We start from the raw sequence: 24,969 nt of genomic DNA, 5'->3' as shown, positions 1-24,969 counted from the left end.
AAATTGTAATATTTTTGTGTTTCCGTGTTTTAAACCTTTCCTATAATTCCTAATTCATTCGTAATGTCTCGTTGACTTAAATAACTCATGAAATCTCCCTCAACGGACACCCCGGATAACGGACACCATTTTTGTATAAACCTCCCTACAACGGACAGTTGAAGGTTCGCCATCGGTGTCCGTTGCTGGGAGGTTTTACTGTAGCCCTTGTTTGCGCGTGGTTGCTGATCATCTGTATTGGCTGGCAATAAATGGGCAGTGTTTTCTGCGAGTGGAGAGTTTGATTGAGTCGTTGAAGGATTAATTGCGCGAGTTTATGTGCAGTAAGCCGTGTTTTGGCACAGTTCGGTGGTATTTGTTGGCTTGTTGTTTGCAGCCATATCGTATACTTGGTAGTTTTTCCATCGAATTGGGGAAAGCATCTGGCTTACATGTCTGCAATATATTCCGATCGATTGCAGCGTAAAATAAGATTTTCCCAACCCTCATGTGTCTGGGGGATGAAATTTCTCGACTCCACTTAATTTTCCTGGCGGGAATTGCCGGGCCTCCGCCCGATAAAGTCTAAAGGTGATTGGAATGTTGATTAGGTGGAGAAGAGAGAAGAATGTCTTGGGGATTCGCCCTTCTCAAGGGTGGAAAAAGTATATTAATATTTTATGGCTTTCATAAGTTTATCGTAAAAGTCTTATAAAGTTGAAGTACGGTGGAAGCGTTCAAAAAGATCATAAACTTGCTACATTGCTGTTTTACAACAACCTTTTTATTGACTTTTTATCAGAATTTAGTTCTGCGGGCTTTCCTATCATAAGTGTCGTGTACTTTGTAGCAATTTTCACATCAATTCCACGCTCAACTCAAATGTTTATTCTCTTTTAAAACTTTATGACCCTTATATTTAGCCGAGGCTGACGCAAATAAAATAATAATAATTTTTAACTTAAAACGAAGAAGGGGTTTGGGGCAATAGATTGTTTTGGTGTTTTCGAGCTTCTGCATTTAACATGACTTATCGGCTGCGCCAAGCAGTGCCGTCGTAATGCAGCAAAACAAAAATTCGCAAACCTGATATAGAAATCTCTCTCCTGCATATCAATGTGTTCCGGAACCTCTCCGGAGAGCGAAGAAAGCGCCTTGCTTATGATGGCGCTCGCGTACCAAATAAAGGTATGCATTGGCGCTCCACCGCAGAATATTTGCATCTCTATCGCTTGAGCAGGAAGAGAGGAACATGATGTAGAGCACCTTCCGCCGCCTGTCATCGCCGATAAAGCCTCGTCCAGACGTTTACATAATTGCATTACGTCTTGAGGGTGCACTGATTTGCATCATTGCAATTTACGCTTGCTCCGGGCGCAAATTGGACACCCCCCGTAAAAAATTCGCCGAGCGTTAATCAATAATAGCTCAAACATGAAACAACAATCCCATTAATGCAGTCAGCTCAGGGCTCCCCATGCAGCCCGAGGACTTTTAATTTAAAAAGTTCACTCTTGTCGGTAGCGAGTCGCGTCACTCACATTGAATGCTAATTGGATTATGATGGTCCCGCTGGTTGGCGCTTTTTATAGCGGCATCATCTGGCAGCTCCCTTTGTGCTTCAAACAAACCAGTCCAACGGTTCGAACGGATTAAAAATTGAGTGCCAGTTTTTGTCCTTTTACAGCGACTATTTTAAATACTGTGCCACTCGGAGGGGTCACGAAACGATTTCAAGAAAATTTAACTAATTCTGATGCGGAGCGAGCAGACGGGGTAATAAAATATTACTTTTCCTCGTTTTTGGTGGCGAAACTCGGCATGTGTAGAGCTAACAGTGTTATCTTTCCAAAAGCTTGCTTAAATATTCTGGAGTGTGTTGCGGCTTGTGGCTGCATAAAATTCCTTTGTGAAGTCTCTTTGAACGCTTTGTCTTTATTTTTGCGCGTTTTATGAGCGAATCGGGGTTCGTCAAAGGTGAGAGCCGGAGATTTGTGAAGGAATTTTATAATTAATTATGATCATCGTCTTGAAGCGGGAAAACTGTCTGAATAACGGTTAAAATCAAAGTAAGTAATTTGTGATTAATAAGATCCTTCAGATTTATATTTAATTGGCGGTATTATTTAGCTCCCCATCGTATCCATTAATTATTTAGCAGTAATTAGAAAGGCATCTCGTGAGAGGGTGACGTCGCTAATGCCGTAATCCGTCTCGTCGACGCTGAGCTCAAGGGGGTGAAGTACTCGTGAGCTGCAAATGTAGTGTAAACACAGCTTCAACTTTAAATTGAGCAGAATGGATCCGAGACACGTGACAAGAAGTTATATTTTTATCGAGGGAGAAACGTGCTCGGCCAGGCGGTTGTTCCTCATTCTTTTCTAGCCACAAGCAATCCACTTATCTGGCTGACTGCAGCAGCCATTATTTAAAATTCGCATTGCTGAGAGCTTGCAAATTGATTTCTTTGGCACCCTCTTTCCTCTTCTCTGTAGGCGGTTGCGCCGGTTGGGGCTGATGGATTTCATTATAATTACATTTTTCCAGCGCTGAGCTGATGTTTAATTAACTGAAAAAAAAGTTCTTTTTAACGCCATCCTTAATAATGTTATGATACGGAGGGTATGAATAAATAACGCCGTTTTTCGGCTTAATTGGGAAACGATGTCGCTGCACGATTGATCAGAGAGGGTTAAAGGACGTTTTGCATAAAAATGGTAATGGGGATGGAGATTAGTATTAGAAGTGCCCGCAGGCGAAATTTGGTTGGAGTGTTCTTACGTTTAAAATTTGCACAAAACTCTGGAAGCGGATTGTCGGCTCCCCGAAGAGAATCTTTTGTTATTCATGCAGCGCTGCGTACTATGGGGTTTATAAAAAGGCGAAGCCATCGTTCCACCCCTCCGGAGCTCTCATCCCTCACAATCCTCGCTACTTTAACATCGGTACGTTTTGAAGATTCAAATCGACGCCTTTGTTTTACGACGACTTCCTAACTCCCTTTACGATCAATCAACCCTTAGTTTTTCTAATTGGACTCGATATATTTTACGATTCTAATTGGCTCTTTGCGCATCGACACCGTTCATTAAAATCGCCTTCGACCATTAACATTGATTTCCATTTGCTCAATTGTTCGAGATAAAAACCTCGAGAGGCAAAAGAGTAACGCTCTTTCTTTACGTGCCTCTAACCGCTTTATCCGCCAGATTTCAGACGCAGTCACCCGCAAAGTCGAGTGAGCAGATAAGCCGATTTCTGATCCCCTCTGAATGTCACATCCGCGTGTGTGCCGACTTAGCAGATCCTTTGACATACTACGAAAATGAAATGAAATGTTTATTCCGCATTAGGGCAGTTGCCCCAAGGTTTTTGCAAAAATTGCATCCCCCTCTGAATTTTTTATTTTTTTGCAGCAACAGAGGCCGGACCTGCCCCGACTGCTCCAGCAGATGCACGCCCAGCAGTTGCCGGCTCACGCGGCGCCCCCCATCCCCATGATGCCGCACCCCGGCCTCGCCGGGGCCCCCCCGAGCACGGCCGCCAGCCTTCTGGGGCTGTCGGGGGCCTTGGGGGCCCCCGGCCAGCACCCCCTGTCGATGCTGGCCTCCAAGCCCGACCTGCATCGCCCCGACGACGTGAAATCGAACAGCGGTTAGTATATTAAGCGGCTTCCATCAGGCATAAAATTATTCAAATGGAGCACTAGCGCGAAACTATTTTCTTACAAATTCGAGCGGGTTTTATGGTCTGTGAACCGTGGTTTAAGTAATAAAACAAGACGGGAGCGTTTGTCGCAGGGAAGAAGATATATTGAAATGTTTCGTTTCTTTTCGCGGAGCTTTGACTCTATTGATCTGCTCATCGTAAATATGATTTATCATGCGATACAAATCGCGTTATGCTGGGAGAAATCGCTAGTTTTCGTATTGAGGGGAAAAAGTCGGGGTTTTTGTGCGTGTAAGCTGTGAGATTTTAATGATCTAGGTCTTTGAAGCTTCGGTGTGAAAAGTTTCAATGGGAAGCTTGATAAAGTGCTCTTTTATATCGTTGTAACGTTTCAGGTTTGATGAGGCTCATGCGCTACTTGAAACATCCGGAAAATATGCTCGGGAAAAATGGGTCAGGCGCTTTTTGATAACGCTCAATTATGAGTATTTGTTGCATCGACGATGCTTTTATGTCTCTATAAATCTCGGTGTAATTTATTTTCGTCGTTAATGAGATAATGGCGTGTTATAAAATCCATATAGTAGACTAGTTTATGACTTCCTTAAACAGCTTTCGTTTAATTGCGTTATTATTAAAATGTAATAAACCCTCACAATCTTATTAAAGAATAAGCGAATAGAAAAAGTAATAAAAATGTTTTATATCGCAACGGGGTGTCGCTTTCCATTATTTTACAAGTCGGTTCCAACAGCGCTGTAATTAGATATGAGGGAATGACTACCGGGGTCTCTCGCTTTCAAATGCTTCATGAAAATACCCTCCAAAATACTCCCCCATCTCCCACTTGATGTTCCACCGCTCTTGAGATTTTAATTTCATCCTCAACAAGGCTACTTGGCGGCGCGAGTCAGCAAATATGTTGGGGTGTTCTTTAACTCGTCGTCTCTCTTATTGAGCCGATCAATAACGACACTTTTTACCCGCTTTTTTGCTCTCTCCATTCGGGTTTTTGGATTCCATTCGAGTTTAATTGAACGAAGCGGAAGATGAATAAACAGGTTATTAAGCTAGGAAATTAATAATTGCTTCCTTGGCTGGTCATGTTTGCATGATAAATATTTATCAAGCTAATGATCGTTATTATCGCCATATTTCCTTATTTAAGTTTCACCCTTTGGTTCAATATTGCCATCAGCACAGTTTATTTTAATAACTTTACGGAATCTTGCTCATCTCGGAGCGAGGACGAGCCTCTTCCGGGACCATTAGACGACTCGTTATCATGGTTTATTATGCCGGGAAACTTGTGAAGCGCAAGAGTAAAAATGGTGGATGCGCCGGGCTAGACGTCAATTGTGTCGTCGGCCGAATGAGGAGTTGTAAAAGTTAAATTGTGTCATAAATAATGAATAGGGAATGTGTCCGGGTTGGGAACGCCGGAAACTAATAAGAGTATCGTGTAAAATACCGATATTTCTCTTACATGATTTATGAATGAGTCCTTGGAGAACGTGAAGAAGTGAAAAAGTTTAATTTTGTGTGGTGAATTTATGTGCTTCCAAATCAGGCTCTGAAGTTACCTAATGTGTCTATAAATTCCGCTCGTTCGAGCTTATTCCCTCTCTTTCTCTGTTTCCTCTCCAGATTTCGGCTGCGAAACGAGGAGCATTTTGCATTATTTTTAGAATTTCCATCTCGGGTTACGAACGGGTGGTTTTATACCGACAACCCCAAATCAGACGGAATATATTATGGGATAAGGGTTGACGGCGGAGTTTTTAGCGAGGGCGGAAAATGAAATTGGATTCGGGATTTTGTTGCCGGTAAATATTATTGATGTTTTATTACTTTCATATTTAACACTATTAAACGCGCGGATGATCGGAGCGCGGTTAAATCTCCCCCAATTTAATAAATACGAGTCAAAGTAAGACAGGGGAAACTTTGCGAATTTACATTTTAAGAGATTTCCGGACGAGATCAAAGAATCTGATAAGTCACCGAGCATACGGAGCTCGCATGGAAGTAATTTATTTGCATTGAAAGGCGCCGTCTTTAGAACGTTTGTGTACGGTAGTTAGGCAGAGTCCTCTATTACCGACACTCCGACGGATTCTTCAGCTCTTCTTTACTTTGAGAGGGCTCGCAAAGGACGGAACGACGCACTTGACGCGGAACGGACGGAGATCGAAAACACTTTTTATGTCAGAAGGGGTGGTTCGCAGATCTTCCCGAGTCCCATTCAATCTTCGCCTTGCGGCTTCAATAGCGGCGCAAAGACTTTCTAAGCCATGAACAAGCAGATTGTGAGGACTCATTCACGGAAAGAGGAGCACATTTTTTACGCTCAACCCTTTGAAAAATTACCGACAATGGCTTGTCTCCAAACCTTGTTTCTCAGCTAAATTGTTCATAAAATCCACCAGTGGCGGAGAAATCAAGGAAATTGATCCATTTTGAATTATTAAAAGATCGTAATGAGTTGTAACATTTTATTTATTCCATATACAAATAATGTCAGTACAAATTAGATACATAAGACGTGGGCTTCAGGCGTGAACTGCTTATGGTGTTCGCTGCTGCACTTCTTATAGTGTTTGCGGCGCTGGGAGGAGTGGGGAGGCGCAGAGAGTGGGGCAGGTGTCGTGTTTCGTACTTGCTGGGCCGCCTTGATTTGTATTATTTATTGTTGCGTGGATTGTTGGTGTTAAAATTTGTTGGGATAAAAAGTGGTGCATCCGTCTCGATTGCGTCATGAACGATGTGGTGGAAGCAAGCAAGCGAAAGAGATCCTGCCGGTGTTGTCATGCCAACCAGATATTGTAAGGAGCGTCTCATTCCGCCCCAATGCACCGCTTTCGAAGAATAATCATGAAATGCGAGGGTGCAGACGTACACCTTATTTTCCCTCGCCCGTATAAAGACGAGTTCATTCGCTCATAGATTTGCCAGGCGTAACCGGCTCCTAATTGAGAATTAAGTTACGGCAGCTTTGTAACTGCAGAACTACTAATTAATTTGGATTGTGACTTGGGAGCTTTGTTTTAATCTACATCTTCATTATGGCAGGTGCAACTCTTGCAATAAGATGTTTGCTTAATCTTGTTGATGTTTTATTCTCTAATAAAGTTAAGAGCTTGTCAACTGCCTACCTCTTTGTCTTTACGGATGCATTGTTCCTCCTACTAATTACCAGCCGAGGCTGCATCCTTTGATCTCCGCACACACACACGCGAGACGTCACGCAAGGCACCACTTTGATCCCTCTTCTAATCACGATTAAAATCATTACCGTGATTATTTTCCGCGAAAAATCGTCGAGCCTTTACGAGCTTCCCATCGCGCACTTAACTTTATTTATTATTCATGATCCGCAGCTTAATGCATTTTAATTTGTAAAGTTTCCCGTCTATTTTCGCCGCATCCGCAGCGCGCGCAAATAAAAGAATCTCCCATGCATTTTCCATGTCACGTACTTTTTGTACAAATCACAAAAGCATAGATCCGACAAGCTCACAGATGCACCGCGCTATAAAAACACCGACACGTTCTGTACATTTTATCTCAATTGTTTTCGTCTCGATTGTTCCATGTTGCTGCCGATTGGACGATGCCTGCTGTTGGATGCTGTTGCCATGGATCCTGCAGGTATCAACTCCGCCGAAGAGCGTCACGTGAGTACCAATTGAATACGTAATTTCATTATATTACGCTTTTTGCTACGCTTTTTTGCATTATACAGACATCTAGAACGGTACGCTTTTATTTATTTAGCATGCACGGCTGGGGGCGGCGCCACCACGTCCCTCCTTTTTACTGCAGAAACATATTGAAATAAAGAGTCAACGATTATCGCTTTGACTCGCTGGAATCGCTCCTAATCGCGCCGTGCAATGCATTAGTGGATGCATTATTCACTATGATATGATTGGCCGTTTGGTAAAAATTTAATAACGCAGCGATGTATCCGTAAAGTGTTTTCGCTGTTCGCTTTAAAAGTGTTTTTTGTGTGAATTAATTATCCGAAAAACAAATTTAAAAAGTTATGAGGAGATTTGAAGTAACACTCTTTATTGGATGTTCTACCGCTATCGTAATCTTCTCGAATGACTGGGGGCTTAATCTTGGAAGCGCGTTCGCTTGTAATCCCGCCAGTGATTTGTCACCCCTTATTGAAGTATTCCCTAGTTTCCACCCTCGAGAGTTGCATGATCGGTGACAGTGTCGATTGACTTGAAACAATTTACCGAACTAGCGTTCAGTCATTTCCTATTCACATCTGACGGTTTTTTCGTTTGAAAAGTTTTTCGGTTCGGAGGTAGCTAAGAGTTGTTTCAATATTTACACTGGTTTGAAACTATTATGTACACAAAGGCTATCCTGAATTCAGGATCAAATTAGCCCTCGGAGGGTTGGACAAGTGACAGATCGTAATATCCCCTTTCCGCGCCGACCCTCGACACGTGCAATCACACCCTTGGATCTCGATTACAACATTAACAACCCTAAGGCATGACTGCCCCACACTCCTCTACAGCTGTCGTGCTACGTGTTTCGGCTCCCTGGTTTACTGCCGACCACTTTTTCCCCCTTTCTCATATTGTTAAAGTGAATAAGGCCATTCAAGTTTTACGATGATTCCCATAGTATCAATATACCGACAGACATATTGCCGGTTTTATATTTTAGTTTATTTGGGCCGCAGGAACGTTTTATGGTTCATTATGTTCGTGTTAGTGAAGGATGCGAGAACGGTTATTGATTGACTTTTTATTCCGCGTATCGGGATTATTGATGCGCGGTTTATTGGGGGATTAATCCCGAACCAAAACAAACTCTCCGCTCCTCGCCGGTGCCGATCTTTTTATACTTTAATAACGGCGTGGTGGGGAGGGCTGGGGTGGGGGCAGGCCAAGGTTATTCAAATCGTCGCCTTGTCGCTCTGGGAATCCTCCGTTCTAATATGCATTCCATTCGCATACGAATCCCAACCCGAACGATTTCCGCACAGACGTATACATATTACATACATCTGTATGCTAAAACAAACCAATCTCGAGGCAACAAGCTACATCCATCCGTGAGCGTTTGCGATCACGGAATCACGACCCAAACTACATCTCCGAAGAGGATCAGAGAAGGACGAGAACGGTGCTTGTTTACATTCACAATTATTAACATCCCCGTCTGCCGGCGGCCGGATTTGTCTACGCGGAGTTGAGCGCTGGTGTCTTGTTTCTCCCCTAAACCGCAACTCGACCGCGGCGCTACACAAGTTTACATCCCGACCGCAGCTAGGGTTGAGCGCTGCGGTCGGGGGCGCGCTATCCGTTCATTGCACTCCACGCCGCCGCTTACGGACGGTTTACACAGCACATTACATTTTTATTGGGGGCGGCGGACAGCCCACCGCAATCATACTGACACAGACGTACTAAGAGCTTTTGGCTCCAGAACTGCTGCCTTGGACACTGAGAAAAATTGGTGATCGCTGTTATACACGGCTGAAATGTTTGCCGAGCGAAACACATCTCGACTTTTCAAATATTGACTGCGCGGCCTCATAAACCACCTCTTGAGGCAGTCGAAAGTAACAGTTCAACAAGTGCCACTAGTTAATTAGTCCAATTAACGGACGTGGCAAAAGCGCAAAGACAAATTTGATTAATTCTTAATAATTCCTCGTCATTAAATGGATAACGATCAATTGTTGGTTTGGAAAACAACGTATAATTCCGTAATTGAAAGGGAAACAAAAACACACGTTACTTGAACGAGCCGAATTTATTATTTATATTAATTAGTTGTCGTGTCCCCGCTTCATTACATATTTATAAATAATTAATTGATGAATATGTACATTAACGCAGTGTAATTACCGAGTGGAAAGTCCACTCACGCACGCCTTCGAGTTAATATCGTTTTGTAAATGAGTTAGAGCCGCGACTTCCTCAACCCTGTTCGTGTTCAAGTCGCGTGATTAAACGTGTCTCCACTTGTAGAGGGCGTTATCTGCGCCGTTTTATTGGGCAAATTCGGTCCGATCGCATGCTTAGATTATGAACGTTAAGAAGAGAGAGGCATTAAAATGCGGTTGGCTCGTAAACACGCTGTGGTATATACGTGGACAGATGTTAATGTGGCGCATTGGTCCTAATTTACCGGGTCATAAATTTCTGGCCCGACAGGAAACACTGATCGACTACAAAAGCAGTAATCAATTCGACCATTCCATGCCCACATGTTATTACACTGGTATCTCTCTGTAAATTCGTTAATTATTCTGCGCGTATAATTGACCAAACAGCGATGGGGATTTTATTGCTTGCCGAACGCCCGATATTGTTTTGGAGTCGACACAACGGATTATCAAACCTAAACCATCGCGCTTTTTTCACCGGGATCGATCGCCGGGAATCCATCAAGAGCAATAACGATGCAATTAAATATTCGTCTCCATTAACATCGCGATTACGCGCCAACTCGGGTTAATTAAATGTGTGACTTCCTCGAGAGAGTGGTGCTGCTTTAATTACATTCTACTGTGCTCGCGGCTGCACAAGACGTCTCTAAACCCTTACAACCCCCGTTTTCTCACCCTCGTCTCGCCTGCTCGAAAACATCCGGCATTTTGCTCTCAGATGCACAAATATTTCGCCAACTAAACTGAATTTTAACAGGAATCTTCCAACTTGTTCGTACAAATATTGAGTTTCAACCAACTATTCCCCCAATTAAAGAACGAAATTATCCCCGCTCCGACCCCATTTATCAGACACGAGAGAAATGCACAACCGTGTGAACGGTCCAGGTTGCACCTGGAGCTCGTTTTGTTTAATCTTTTTGAGTGCATGTGCATCGCTAATTAGCGCGATGTTGATTTTTAATTTTCGAATAGAGCGCCGAAGATTGGATCAGTTTTTGTCGATGTTGGGAGCGCTAATAAAAATGAGTGTTGCGAGTCGTTTTGAGGCAAGAAACGCATTTATGTAAATTGGAAGCAGTACGTAAAATGAATAATGAATTTGAAAGTTTAGAATCTAATGCATTCTCGCAGTGAATTACCAAATTAACCCCAGTCGCAAAGAAGGGGAATACGATTTAAACTTGTGACAATACTAAGTTACCCAAATTAAATTTCACGAAACCTCTTCTTCGCAGCGCTGCCATAACTCAGCCTTAATTAAATTAAGAAAACTGCTCTCGAGTTTAGAATTCCAGAAAATATTTTTTGCCGGTAACGAGGCCTTTTGTCTTGCGAGCGCTCGCAGCAGCCAGATGGGTTTGTAAGGGGTTGTTTGAAGGATCTGGAGTATAATTGCACCTCGAGGGTGTCGTTGCCTTACCCCATTCGAGATGTTCACACCCTCGTCGCCGTAATTGTGTAATTTATGAAAGGAGTCGCACTTCCCAGTCCTAATTTCCACTCGCAAAGTGGGTAAATTGTTCACAGTCGCTCTGCGAGTAGTTGCTTCGCGGTTGCGCTGCGGCCGAGCCCAAAGTCGGGACGACTCTCGACGCCGCCAACAACTCCTTCAAGAAATTTTATGCCGCACGCAAGACGCGATCCGGACCTTTATTATTATGCATAGTTTATGCTGCATTATGCCAGCCACAAGAGATTTACTCGCTCCACTTCACACCGACACACCATTTAACTCCTGTCGCCCCCATGCGTGAAACCACTCGCCAAAGCGACCAGCGCTTTATACTTTTTTGACGATCACGCAACCATTGCAGATTTTACACTCTCTTTTGCTCTGTTACCTTATTTTCTTTAATTTTTCATTTCTAACCGTGGTTGGTACAAAAATTAAGGCCAAGTGTGCGACTAAGACAAGTGTAATGAAAATTATTTTTCAATTTTTAGCCATATTTTTAATCTAATTTCAAATCGAAAATGAAATTGGGTCTTTTAAACAATTGGACTTTGCGCCAACGTAACACTTTTTGTTTTTGTTTTTGGAGTAATGTTTATTTGTTAGTAATTTTTGTGTTCCTTTTTGATTGCATTTCATTGCTTAAAAATTGTTCATGAATGGGCGAGGATTTGGCATATTTCGGAAAACTTGTCGAGAGAAATATGAAATGTCGTGGGTTGTATTTGTGCGCCGACAGATGATTTCGCTTGTAGACATATTGAGGTGATGTTGTTATCTGTGGAAATCAGTATTTTTCGTTCTCTCCGTGAAAACATGCGGCGTTTCAATTTAGTAAATTGAAAGTGCAGGTCTAGCATCTTCGGTTCGTTCTTTATTTACCGTTGCTGTGGGGTTTGTCGGATGGAAATAAAGCGCGGCATTAAGCGTAGCTGACAGCCGGCAAGGGCGGATAGGGACGCTAAATGGATTAGATACAGACAGGGGGAATGAAAAAATATTACACAACTAGCGATGATAAAAAGGTGCGATTTTAATCCCCGACGGAGGGTGGCTGAGCCGAGATTTGGCTCGGGCATGACCGAGAAAATTAAAATAATTTGTTTCCTCATCGGCGTAGAAAAAATTTCATGGCGCTGTCATAATCGGGGGTGAGCGTGAATCATCCCTAAGTGACTCGCTTATGCCCCATAATGGACAATATGTTGCTTAATGGTGCAGTCTGTCCCCTTGTAATAACTAATAACGCTCTCGTGGTGTGTTTTGCTGACGCATGTTACTATTCATGGATCCGTGTTTTGCGAGTAAAAACTGTGGCACCCCCAACACGGCCGGTTGCATAACTAGCGGCGGAAAAGTGCGCACGGAACAAGTTTTAATTGGGGGCGGCGCGGGAGAGAAACAAGGGGTGGGATGGCTGGGAGCGCCGGAACTCGCCGGGGGTAATTGAGAGAGATTAAGAGATCGGGCGCACCGCATAAACACAACCCTCGCAAGCGCAAATCAGTTTTCAATTTGAGATCATTGAATAATTAATATTGACTCACGGTGTCTCTGACTATTAACTGCTCTTTAACCAATTCCGGACTGCATTTTTAGCGGCGATAAAACCACTCCACGATAACCGGCGATAATTATTAAAGGGAGGCAACTAAACTATACATTATCATTAATCAGTTTCGGGAATACACATTTATGTTACCGCTCAGTATAATTAACTCGCAACACTTTTAACTTGCACGTAACAATTTACTCATAATTTATGATAGATGCTTATCTATTTTCAATTAATGGGAGGCCCTGAAAGATAATAGTTAATACTCTTGTAAACCATAAATTATCGCTGACATGGCTGCACTTCGTTATTTACCATTCAACAAAAATTATGTTAAAAGCGCGCACCGTCATCAATTTTATCCTCAACCTTATCACAACAATTTCCAATAATCCCAATCGCCCCGCTGGCAACATTCCTAGCCACACTACATTTGGCCAAGCGCCAGCGAATTGCGAGCGAACGGCGAGCGAGTCTCATAAATCTGCGCTTTCGCCTCGTTACAAAACGAAGTGTGCGTTATTGGATGATTGCCGGAGCATGAGTGAACCTTCAGAATTCCGCTCTTTCGTCTATGCGAGCATTTGTCGCCTCCTACGTGCTGGAGCGCGAACTGCATTCTATTTACCGCGTCAAGAGTACGAATGATCAAAGGCTTTTGAAAAAGTCGCCTGCTTTTTCATTTTATACACAAAACAGCGCGAGAATGTGAGCCTTGCCTCGTCCGTTTCGCACACAGGGTCACAGTCTGGTTGAAACGTGTCAAACTTTGTGTTGCGATTTTTCAACGCCCACGCGAAATGCAAAACGCTTGCTCTTTGTTAACTTTACACGGCCTCGATGTGCTAATTAGCTCGATTTTGCCCAATGCGAAATATTTAACGGTTTAAACGAATCAATTAGCCGCCGAAAAATACCGACGAAAACTCAATTAAAACCGATTTCCGATGATGGCGGCATTAAAACTATCGACACGAATTGGCGGCCGTAAAATGTTTTATCGCCAGAGACTTGAATATATTCGAGAGGAAATAAAGAGATACCAAATATTTAAAGGTAATAACACGAATGAGTTTTTATGCCATCTGTAAATTCTCCAGTAAAAATCTCATAGGAATATAAACGCTCCAACGAACCATAAATATTTGATGTAACGGAGCGGAGTCGAACGACTTGCACTCGTGTGATGTAAGAATGTTGTGCCTACAGAAGTGACACTCCGAACGCGTTATACATTTCACATAACGTCAAATTAAATATTAACAGAGGTGGGACCCTGAAGCGAATGCGCGACTATTCGCAAGCGCGGGTCAGCGGTAATTTCCTGTCTCCTTCGCTAATTTATCTTAATACGATCCAGCCTCCTCAATTTCAGGCTGGAAAGTTGCTTGTAGTAAATTAGAATGAATAGCATCCATTCAAACGCACCGTCTAAAGTAATCGAGTCATCCCTGAAAAATCGCGCCGGCTTTCAGCCCCTAATCAATTTACAGGCCGCGGAAAAACTAGCACATTCTTCTGCCAGAGGCAGACCGCGCTGTAAAGTGACGTGCTCTAATCTATTGTTAAATCCGGCCGCTTCCGACCCTTTTATATTGTGTGTTGTACGTCGTCCCTGTATTAAGCGCCGTTTCAAATCACGGACCTTTTGTGCGGTCGAGCGAAACTGCACTTTATATTCTCCGACTGTTTCTGATTCGATGATTGTTTTGGCTTTAATTTTTCGGATGGGTGTGAATTAGGCCGTTTCCACATCGTGATAATGTGAAGGGTGTAGGAAAAGAAGGGGCCCTCGAGCGTAGCAGGAGATTTGTGGCAGTTTTATTTTCTCGAGAGAGCGAACAGGATGGCACTACAAACAATAAAGTCCACGTTATTATATGTGCCTCGCATTTGAATGGCCCCCATTGTACAGGCACGGCAATAAAGTTAGCTTTCCTCATTCGTCGTGCACTTTACTAGTTTAGCGCCCTGTTATGGATTCATTGTCATCATTTTTAAACGCCGGCCGAAATGATTTATCCCCAGTTTCCTGCCCGGGCACGAAATATTTACAATGTATAGGTGCTTTCTGCGACGCTTCTTGCGGCATATATGCAGAAATATTAAAGTTATGGTTTATGTTTTTAGCAAAGCTATAAACATTGCTACCGGCTTTCAGGCTTTATGGCCGGGGTATCTTTATCTATTAAACATTTTCGCTCGGGTGGAGGACAATGAGTTCCGCATTTTATAGCGCCCTCTTTCCTTGGAAATAGAGCTGTCGGTGTAAAACCCGAGATGAAAATTCTAAATTGGCGCCATTGCTTACATCTCACCGCTGCTCGGCGTTCGGCCCCAATTAATTACCACGGGCAGCGGTCCGCTTGACGAGTTCGTGTGCAGCGGAATGAGACATGCAATTTATACGCACAATATTTGTATGTATTAAAGCCGGTTTGTCACCCTATCTTTCCGGTTCAGCGGTCCAACCGAATGATTAGAGACGTGAAAACGGTTTGTTGGCAGCTGCGATTTACCTGGTACACATCGGGTACATGTTGGGTTCACTCGGAACAGGTATAAATTGCGCTTGATAAACCTGTTCATTATGTGTTTGCTATAGTTTTAATCGAATTGATTTATTGTGCCGTGATTTATGAATTTGCAAATCAAACGATATACCACTCGCATGACGGGATTAATTACCTTCTCTTTGATTCCGAATTTAATAATTGAATTTTCGATATGTGACAGCGCAAAAATTAAAATAATGCTCCCATTAGGAGTGACACTTTTGGGTCGGCGTGATTAGTTTCCAATTTAAAACTTCTTTAATCTTCGTTTAATTAAACATTCAGTGAAATACTGATCCAACCTTGCAAGTCCTGGAATTAAAGTTGCTTTGATCGTCATTGAATGGGATAATAAAAATTAATAGCTACTCGGAAAAGCCTCATACACGCTTAATGAACATTTGCGCATATTAATTGTGCGGCAGGAATGAGGACAAGACAATAATCAGTCTCCTGGCTACGGCCATGAAGCCGAACAAACATAGCGAGTGGAGCGATTTAGCGACTGAAGGCGATTATGTTAATCGTTGTTAATAAACGTTCGGCTGTAAAAGGGTTTTTGCCGGCAGTCGAATCAGCATATTGAGTAAATCTCGTGGAAATAAAACTACAACTTGGACGTTTGTATGCAAAAAGAACATCGGTAATACAAGGATAAACACATAATTTATATCCAACAGACGTTTCGTATTCTCCGGCGATACTCCGCAATATATCTAGGGGTATTTTCGGGGTACAGGTGACAGTTGAATGTTACATAAAGCCTTTGAAAACGTGGTGCTCTTGCGGGAGGGCATAAAACCGCACTCAAGGGGTGTAAAGGCGTCTCGCGGTGCCACTCTCAATGATGTCTCCGCTATCCATATTTATATTTGTTGGAAATCTTGTCACTTTATCGATCCGTGTTGGCAATTACGAAGTTTGGAAAGGCCATCTCCGTTCCCATTATATCAAAAGTTGGCGAACAAATATTTGATGGTAACATATGCGGTGGATCCGGAGGTGAACATTTCTCCTCTTTTTTCTCGGTCGGATTCAGACATCCCGGTGACAAAATACGTGTTTCGGTTCGGTATAGTTTCATTTCTCGACTTGGACAAATTCCCCAGGGGAAATAAAAGCTTCATCGACTCGAAGCTCGCACGAGAAATTGCCCGGAACACACGGAGAGGGGTTGTAAAACTCCAAAGCTTCCATGACCTATTTCATCGCGACAGACGCCTCATTTACTGGATTATTAACAGTACGTTCGCGACTGCAATTCCCGGTTACTTTAATGCCATTCCGACGTTTTCGCTAATTAATTGAATCGACACTTTTGCTAATAGTGCACAAACTAGAAAATCCGGTTCTTGAGCAAACTGGTTTTAAACTAAACCGGTTTTGTTTTGCAGCGGAACTCGATATCTCCTGCTGAGCGAGAGAAGTACCGCCCCCGAACACCACAAGAATCCGAACACAAGAAGCCCAAGAAAGAGGAGAAAGACATGGGACACGTAAGTATCAAAGTACGTAGTTTCAATTTTAACCCACTAATAAATTCCCAACGTTTCATTTTTCATTTAGTTGCAAAATAAAGATGATGGCGCAGATATATTTCAAATTGCAGTCTTGGATTCTATTTTTAGTAATGCAGTTCACAGCTTGAGACATAAACATAAGACGAAATAAACGAGACGTGCACTAAATGCATTCAATGTTTTATTAAAATGTAAAACGGTTGTTGGAAAGACGTCACCACTACTCGCCTAACAAGCATTTCAAGAAAGTACATCTCGAAATTACAAAGCCACATGACCTAAATAACAAAATTGAACTGCACTTGCATTTCTCATCTCGAAATGGCACAACCGCAATGAACATTGAAAGTATTTCTTTTTAGATAAATTTATTTACGACGATATAAAACGCTATTAAAATGTAAATGTTGTCAAGGTTTGCGCCGCGAAATTAATTACAAGATGGGTTTGATTTTTACGATGGTCAGACCATAAACTTGGAGAGGAATAATTTTAACCATTATGATTATTATTTATGACAGCGGCGCGTTTTTTCAGGCGCTGGCTGAAATGTGCCGCGAATAAATTAAGCTTTTTACGAAAATTTTCACACATTATTATTTTTCACACTTTATGACGACGCGGAGGCGGAACACAGATTGTTATTTTTATATCAACTTAATCAAAATAACCAAGGACAAGCTGGAAAAATATTTTCTCGAATTTTCAGACTGCCAGTGTGCAATCTTATGCATAATTATGTAATCTTGGCTCATATTTATTTTCTCATGGCATATCGTTATGCGAATCTTCCAGTTTAAACTATTTTTGTAGTTTCAGTTATCACATCGGGTATCTTAATCTAGTGCCGAGGTTGACTTTAGTTTAGCATATTTTATTTATTCGGCTCAGAGGCCGGGAAATTCTTCTGTTTTCGACCTAATTTTAAAACGACGGAAACTATAATCCTGTGTTTAGCATAATTGAGCCTCTAATTTGGCGAGTAACGACTAGCGGCGCCACCTAACGTCTTCCCGTCACGGAAGCCGGGCCTTAAATTATATTTGAATTAAATCTCGTGCTTTGACAGCTTCCTGAATCGGATTCTAATCAGCAAATAGTCGTCTCTCGGTCGTGATTCCTCGTCTCATGACTGTATATTTAAGGACAGGAGTACACGACATGCAGCTATTCGTGTGATTTGTGATAGTACGATAAAACTGTCCGTGAGGAGTCCCAACGACTGCACCTCCCGCCTGCAGCCGTCTGCAGAACGCGTAGGCTACTTAACATTTTGCGACAAGTACGATCTATTTACCATATAATAGGCCGTTACGGTGTCTGTTTGATATCTTGATATCACGCCACCGTTATAAATCCCACAACTTTTTAATGCGAGCGATCGCAGACAAAACGGAACGCCTAACTAATTTACTAAAACAACCACTAAAAAAAATTCGAGTTGGTGTCTGACCGCCGTTCGGCTTGCAGCACAGCGACGGTGAGAAGAGCGACCAGGACCTGGTGGTGGACGACGCCTCCGAGGACCCCGTGTCGCCCCCCAACGGCACCACGTCCCCCCGCGAGAACGGCATCGATAAGCTCGTCCCCAAGAAGGAGCACCCGGGGCCGCACAGCCCCCGCTCCGGCACCTCCAGCAACGCCTCGACGCCGTCGACGAAGAAGCTCGACGGGGATAAACCGTCGACCCCCATCTCGAAAAGCGTCACTCCCACGTCGGCGGCGGGGTCGTCGTCGGCCGCCAGCGGCCTCAAACCGGTGGTCAAACCGCCGGCGTTGGGACAATACCCGCCCTACCTCGCCGGCATGTCCAATGGTAATGGAGGTGTGTAAGAGTGACCATTTGCATAATTTGATGGTTTTAGGAGCGCCACATGATCTACAAGCAGCTGCAGCGGCGGGGGCTTACAGCGGACTCCATAACAATCTTCCACCTGCTTTGAATAATTATCCGCGACCGCCGCTGCAAGTCGGCTACGATCCGCACTCGCAGATGAGGGCGCCCGTCGTGCCAGGACTCGGGGGCATCCCCGGGGGGAAGCCGTAAGTAAAGTCGGGCTTTATGCGAAAAGAACACATTTTTGTGATTGCCATTCAAATAAATATTTTACAAATAATTTAAGTTTTGAGTTTGATTCGAATACCGTGATGTACATTGTAGTATTTTTTTTGCAGAGCTTACTCGTTCCACGTTAGTGCCGACGGCCAGATGCAGCCCGTTCCGTTCCCTCCGGACGCGTTAATAGGTCCCGGAATTCCCCGTCACGCCCGCCAAATAAACACTTTGAGTCATGGCGAAGTGGTTTGTGCAGTGACAATATCCAACCCAACAAAATACGTTTATACCGGCGGCAAAGGCTGTGTCAAAGTCTGGGATATAAGTCAGCCCGGATCCAAGAGTCCGGTATCGCAATTAGACTGTTTGGTATGTAAACCTATCTCTTGTAATAACCCCTTATTTGATAAAATTTTTGCAGCAACGTGATAACTACATCCGATCTGTGAAACTCCTCCCCGACGGGCGCACCCTCATCGTCGGGGGCGAAGCCAGCAACCTGTCCATCTGGGACCTGGCGAGCCCCACGCCCCGGATAAAGGCCGAGCTGACGTCCAGCGCCCCGGCCTGTTACGCGCTGGCCATCAGCCCCGACTCCAAAGTCTGCTTCAGCTGCTGTTCCGACGGCCACATCGCCGTGTGGGACTTGCACAACCAGACGCTGGTTCGCCAGTTCCAGGGACACACCGACGGGGCCTCCTGTATCGACATTTCCGCCGATGGCACTAAGCTGTGGACGGGAGGGCTGGATAATACCGTGCGGAGCTGGGATTTGCGGGAAGGAAGGCAGTTGCAACAGCACGACTTCAGCTCGCAGATCTTCTCGCTGGGGTATTGCCCCACGGGCGAGTGGCTGGCGGTCGGGATGGAAAATTCGAACGTTGAAGTGCTACATGCCACCAAACCGGACAAATACCAGTTACATTTGCACGAGAGTTGTGTGTTGAGTTTGAGATTTGCAGCTTGCGGGAAGTGGTTTGTCTCCACGGGGAAGGATAATCTGCTGAACGCGTGGAGGACGCCCTATGGGGCCAGCATATTCCAGGTAATTAACGCAGATTAGCAAAGAAACCATCAATTAAAAATTTGCTGGCTCTATAATGATGGGCATACGGTGACAATAACTGTATTTAGGTTGTGGTTAAGGTTACTGTGTAGATATAGTTATTGACAACGTATCTATTTCGTTTTTGTCACTTTTTACAATTTTTTTCTTTTTTAATTTTTAATTACACAGAAACTCTCAATTTGTGCTCTATTTGACATCAATTGCCATTTTGTTTTTTTCAGTCGAAGGAGTCGTCGAGTGTGTTGAGTTGTGACATTTCTGCGGATGATAAGTACATTGTGACCGGCTCTGGGGACAAGAAGGCGACGGTGTACGAAGTCATCTACTAGGAACAAACGAGTGGTTTTGCACCAACTTCAGTGCCGAACGCTGAGTCCGTGTAGTTTAAATTGAAGAAAAAAATGTGATAATTATGTGTAATAAACATATGAAGACAGTCACAGCAAGATTAGTGATCTGATGTGAAAATACTAGATTTTATTCTTAGATTCAGTGATCTCCATGACAATTTGAATGAACCAAGATGCTTCATTGTAAATAACGATTCTTTGAGATGATTTACAGCCACCTTGTTGAATGAGCGTGTTGTTAAATCGACATGAATACTTAATTTTTATGATTTTGAGTTTTCCGTCGGGGATTGTAAATAGCACCGATAAGAGCATTGTGCACTTGTTTTTATTTGTTATTTAATATGTAGCAGGAGCATGACTTGAAGAATAAAACGAACGTGAACACAAATGTATATTATCTATATATTTGTAATTAATCCTAGTGTCGATAATAAAATTTAAAAAGTATCTCAGTGTTGCCTACACAAATTTGCTCCAATTTTGCATGTGCAAAAGTTAGTACCTTTGTGTAAATTAATGTGTTTCGGTTCGTTTAGATAGCATTTAATACGTCTAAAATTTATGTTAGAGATTTGTAGATAATTGGAAAAATATATTATTGTTTTTTATTTTTTAATATTTAACATGCAATTGTTTTAATACAGATCTTAATTTTAATATCTAGATATGAGACGAATAGGTAATGCTTTACCTTTCTAAACAAATACGTTGTTCAGTGGCGTGTACAAGATAACATCGCGCAGATTAACGTGTCGTGTTATTATGTACACGTCAATTCATGGTGTGTTCATTCACGATACAAACTTACAATAGACCAACTACATGAACTTTTCATACCTCAACACAAGCAAACAATAGCCCAAACAAATGTATTTTTATCATACAATTGAAAATAAAACTTATGTTACTTGCATTTTAATGCCGTCGTATCATTTCAACAATCCAATCTCCACTTCCTCAACCACGTATTCCAATTCTTGACTACACTAATTACCCTCCATTTAAATGAACATTCTTACTGCTTCATTTTATCGATGATAAATCCTTCATTCTTTTTCTTCAACTTTATTTTCAAGAATTTCTTTTTACTTTTCTGTAGTTCACAACTTTACCCGACGTTTTTTTTTACTGTTTTTGTATATTCTTATAGATTTAATTGATTTAAAAAAAAGCGATCTCAAAAAAATTGCAAATAGTTTATACAACCACAAGAATAATTCAATAAAAAAAAGTTTTCCAGTAAGAGACAATAAGTTATTCAAAGTTCCTGATGCTGGAGATTCCAATTTTAACTTTACAATTTATTCCAACGTTCTGAAATAGTTAACTCAATTAATAAATTTGAATAGAGCACCCTTTTACAGAGGAAATTTAATTATTCCATTTTCGAGTGCGGAATCTCCTGAAAGCTTTTACAGAATGTTTAAGGCGTTTCACGAAGGTTGAGCTTTTGGCTGCGAGAGGGCGCAGCACTTCTAAAATGAGCCAAAATTGCTTTAGCAATTAATTTTCTGCTGCATTTTGTCTCCCTGCGTGTTATCAAAAAACGTAAAAAATGAGTTTGATGGTCCGTAATAGCCATAATTGAGTGGCACTCAAGTTGCAAACTTTTAATGTTTGCTATTCCGCCCGATTTGAATGTTTGGCACATTTTTCAATGCTGAATAGTACAATTTATTGCAGAAGTTATGAAATATGCACCTGACCAAAAAAAACTATTGGAAGTCCCGAACGAAAGCATTATTTTCGCGTCCAAGAATTTTAATTTTATGACGGTCGTTGGAGCGCTACTGAGCATTTCCGAAAAATTTATTAGTAAATTTATAAAATACACCTCTGGACCGCCGCTAATTTAATTGCAGTGCGGCGTTAAAGAATAACGGAAAAGTTTTACGAGAGGATTTATGCCTTTTGTTACATCTCGTGAAACCACTATTCACTAAAGTTCGGGTAATAAAATGGACAGCTTTATGAAAAGAATTGTGAAATCGTTATTTTTACCTGGAGCTAAGGTAAGTACTTGGTCCACAATGTACTTAGCGAGCACAATGAGGGAAAATTCGGGGTTGTTGGCCTTGCACAAACAAAAAAATTATTTTTCGGTTTACGTCTTTGTGAAATTTTAGTGGGGAAGCGTTACGGATTTTTGTAAGCTTTTGTGCCACAAAAGCAGGAGGATATTCTTCGGGGGACACGTGGGACCATTTTTCAACGTATTGGAAATTGCACAAAGGGCTTTCAGAGAAATGACGGATCCTCTCATTCAAGTAGTAATCACTTTTCACGCCTCCTTAACGAAACATAAATCTAATGCCTTGACTATTTACAACAATTTGGAACAACTTGAAGCTAAATATTATAATGATAATTAAGGGTATTTAGGGCAACGTAAGGCCGAAAGTCACTGATTTTACCAAATCTGTAAACATTTGCGGCGATTAAAGCGGAAGATTTCGTCATCAGTTTTAATATGCATATATTTTTTATTTCTGAATTATTCATTTCAGCAGTTGAGTGCTCTTATCGACACTTAGATTCTAACAAGGTTTCATTAAACCCAGATTAGTCACTTGCAATTACATGTTCCGGTGTCGAAACTCAAAAATTCATTGTTGTTTACCAGATCTAGTCAAATTAATTGCTATTTTTCCATTTGAGAAGTTTTATTTTTAGACCTAACTGGCGGCCAACGTTCAGGTAGTATAATTAAGTCACCTCTTTACCTTATAAACTTTTGGCGGCAAATTTCTAAGAACGTTTTACCTGATTCTCTCTTTTGTGTTAAAATTTGCAAGGTTGTACAAGTCTGAACCGATATATTATTTAATCGTGACATTTAACACATAACCATTGCATGTAAAATAAAACAATTTTGTAAAGCGATTGATCCAAATTTCACTTGCTAAATATCACTGAAGCACGAGTTTTGATTCCTAAATCGAGTCTAATAACGAGTTGTTTTTACGTAAGTAATTATCACTATTTTGTTGGACATTTCGGTGGATCGAAAAAATTCTGGGTCAGTTAAAGGTTTTGGGAAACGCCTTTCTATGGCATTGACATCCGCGCCACAAGTTGTTTTGCGTTCCATCAAATACGGACCAGACAACCAATAAGAAATTTTACTATTTTGACTACATTTTTTTTAACATTTACTAACTGTTGCGAAATTTATAACAAATTAGTCCAAATGGGGATGAAGAAATGTAATTTTTTTATCGTTTTTTGACAATAGGCTGAAAATTGCAGGGTCCTATAAGTTACAATTTTGAAACTGTTGATACAAGATCTCTTAAAATTTTTTGTCTTCCAGTCGAATGTAGAATAATTTTCCCCTCAGTTAAAACAAATTCTGAACAAAAATAAAACTGTTTCTACAGTTGATATGCTGGAGCTTTGGAGCTTTCAAAATTTATTCAAATTGCACATTATACCTTCAAATAATCTACGATTTTAGCAACAAAGGTGTCACCACTTTACGAAATAGGAATACTCCTACGAATTTGTGGTTTTGAAGAAAAATAAAGCTTCTTCAAAATTCTTGAACTAATTCGTCAATTTGGTATTTTATTTTACGTAGTTTCCATAAATTTAAAGATTGTATATTTAAAGGGGTGGTTTTAATTAAACAAAAATGTAAATATTGGTTTGTTGTGGCTTTTGTGGTTAAAGGTGTTTTCATTAAAAAAAAAAGACTAAAAAAATATATAATGTTTTCGTCACTCTTAGAGACTACTGTGAAAATCTTATTAATTTATAAGTACTTTCTGATAGAGGAAGTATAAAAAAATAATCTTTTAAGGGTGGCTACCCCTAGTGTCCCGTTCGCTAGAACACTGACTTTAGTGAGATATTTATTGACATTAAAAATAATCTGTTTTCAAATTTAGAGCTTAGAGAAATCACATTTTTTTTCACAAGCTTCCGGAGTATAAGTTATGTAGAGGTAAGATTTAAAAAAAAGAAGAGAAATATAAAAAAGAGGCAAAAACTAATTAATATTGGATGAACAAAATTTTAACGGGTTAAAAATTCAAGAGCTTCTAATTTGGAAAAAACTTAGATCCACGTCTTAGTTATAGTACTGAACAGCCGTTTAGCACTAGCTGGGTATTATTGACAAATATACTATGTACTTGGTAGTTTTCAATTTGTGAAACGTGCAACGTAGAATTTTCCTACTGACTGCGCCAATTAAGCTATGATAGAGGAAACAAGATACGATGTAGCAAACGTAATTTTTTGAAGATATACAAAATTACATCCATTTTTTTGGAGTTTTGAGCGGATTTTTTTCGAAAATAGATAAAATATTTGCCAGGCCTCGAGTAGTTTGCCAGTGGCTAGGTGCTGGACCAAACTGTGGTCCACCAGCAGAAGACTTTGGCTTGGAAGGCTTTGGTTCGGGTTGTCTTCTTGGTCTATAAGTAAAAACCAAAGTGGATGTTTCCATATCTCGATTAAGCAAAAGATCGTTCCAAAAGGAGCAAAAGTGCGAAATTCTCAAAAGCCGGTTACGTCGGTTAGTTGAGCACGTGTTCGCCTTTGTTTGCAACAACCGTCGTCGTCCCACATCGCCGTGGTCTGCGCCTGTGGAGAGGGATTCTGGCTGGTCGTCCAATGGCAGCCCCCAGTTCGAACTTGGCGGGCCGGCTTCGTGGGCCTCCTGCGCGCCAGCGGGCACATGTCTCACGCCGGGCCCTCGTTCAGTCAGTCTCTTGCAAGCGGCGCGTCTGCTTGTTCCACAATAACGGTTAGACCCTAAACTAGAAATTACTATATTTTTGTACGAGTGAATCGTTTTTACTACTTAGCGTCGTTTATATGTCTT

At 41.7% G+C, this 24,969-nt stretch overlaps 1 protein-coding gene across 2 annotated transcripts in view; it reads left to right on the top strand.

The window, feature by feature from the left end:
* LOC655664 (transducin-like enhancer protein 4) overlaps positions 1 to 21,057 on the top strand; it is a 58,683-nt gene extending 37,626 nt beyond the window's left edge. The window contains exons 6-13 of one of the 2 annotated variants that reach the window (XM_008203263.3): positions 3,396 to 3,633; positions 7,300 to 7,325; positions 16,535 to 16,648; positions 18,131 to 18,476; positions 18,526 to 18,703; positions 18,836 to 19,085; positions 19,138 to 19,761; positions 20,007 to 21,057. In XM_008203263.3, coding sequence (XP_008201485.1) covers positions 3,396 to 3,633; positions 7,300 to 7,325; positions 16,535 to 16,648; positions 18,131 to 18,476; positions 18,526 to 18,703; positions 18,836 to 19,085; positions 19,138 to 19,761; positions 20,007 to 20,114 — 1,884 coding nt within the window. In that variant the 3' untranslated portion in view covers positions 20,115 to 21,057. The remainder of the gene's footprint in view (positions 1 to 3,395; positions 3,634 to 7,299; positions 7,326 to 16,534; positions 16,649 to 18,130; positions 18,477 to 18,525; positions 18,704 to 18,835; positions 19,086 to 19,137; positions 19,762 to 20,006) is intronic. The other variant, XM_008203264.3, reaches the window with a different exon arrangement.
* The last annotated feature ends 3,912 nt before the right edge of the window (positions 21,058 to 24,969 follow it).

The sequence above is a fragment of the Tribolium castaneum genome, chromosome 4 (assembly GCF_031307605.1).
Source record: "Tribolium castaneum strain GA2 chromosome 4, icTriCast1.1, whole genome shotgun sequence".
Taxonomy (NCBI): domain Eukaryota; kingdom Metazoa; phylum Arthropoda; class Insecta; order Coleoptera; family Tenebrionidae; genus Tribolium; species Tribolium castaneum.
This window is presented reverse-complemented; position numbering and strand designations above follow the sequence as displayed.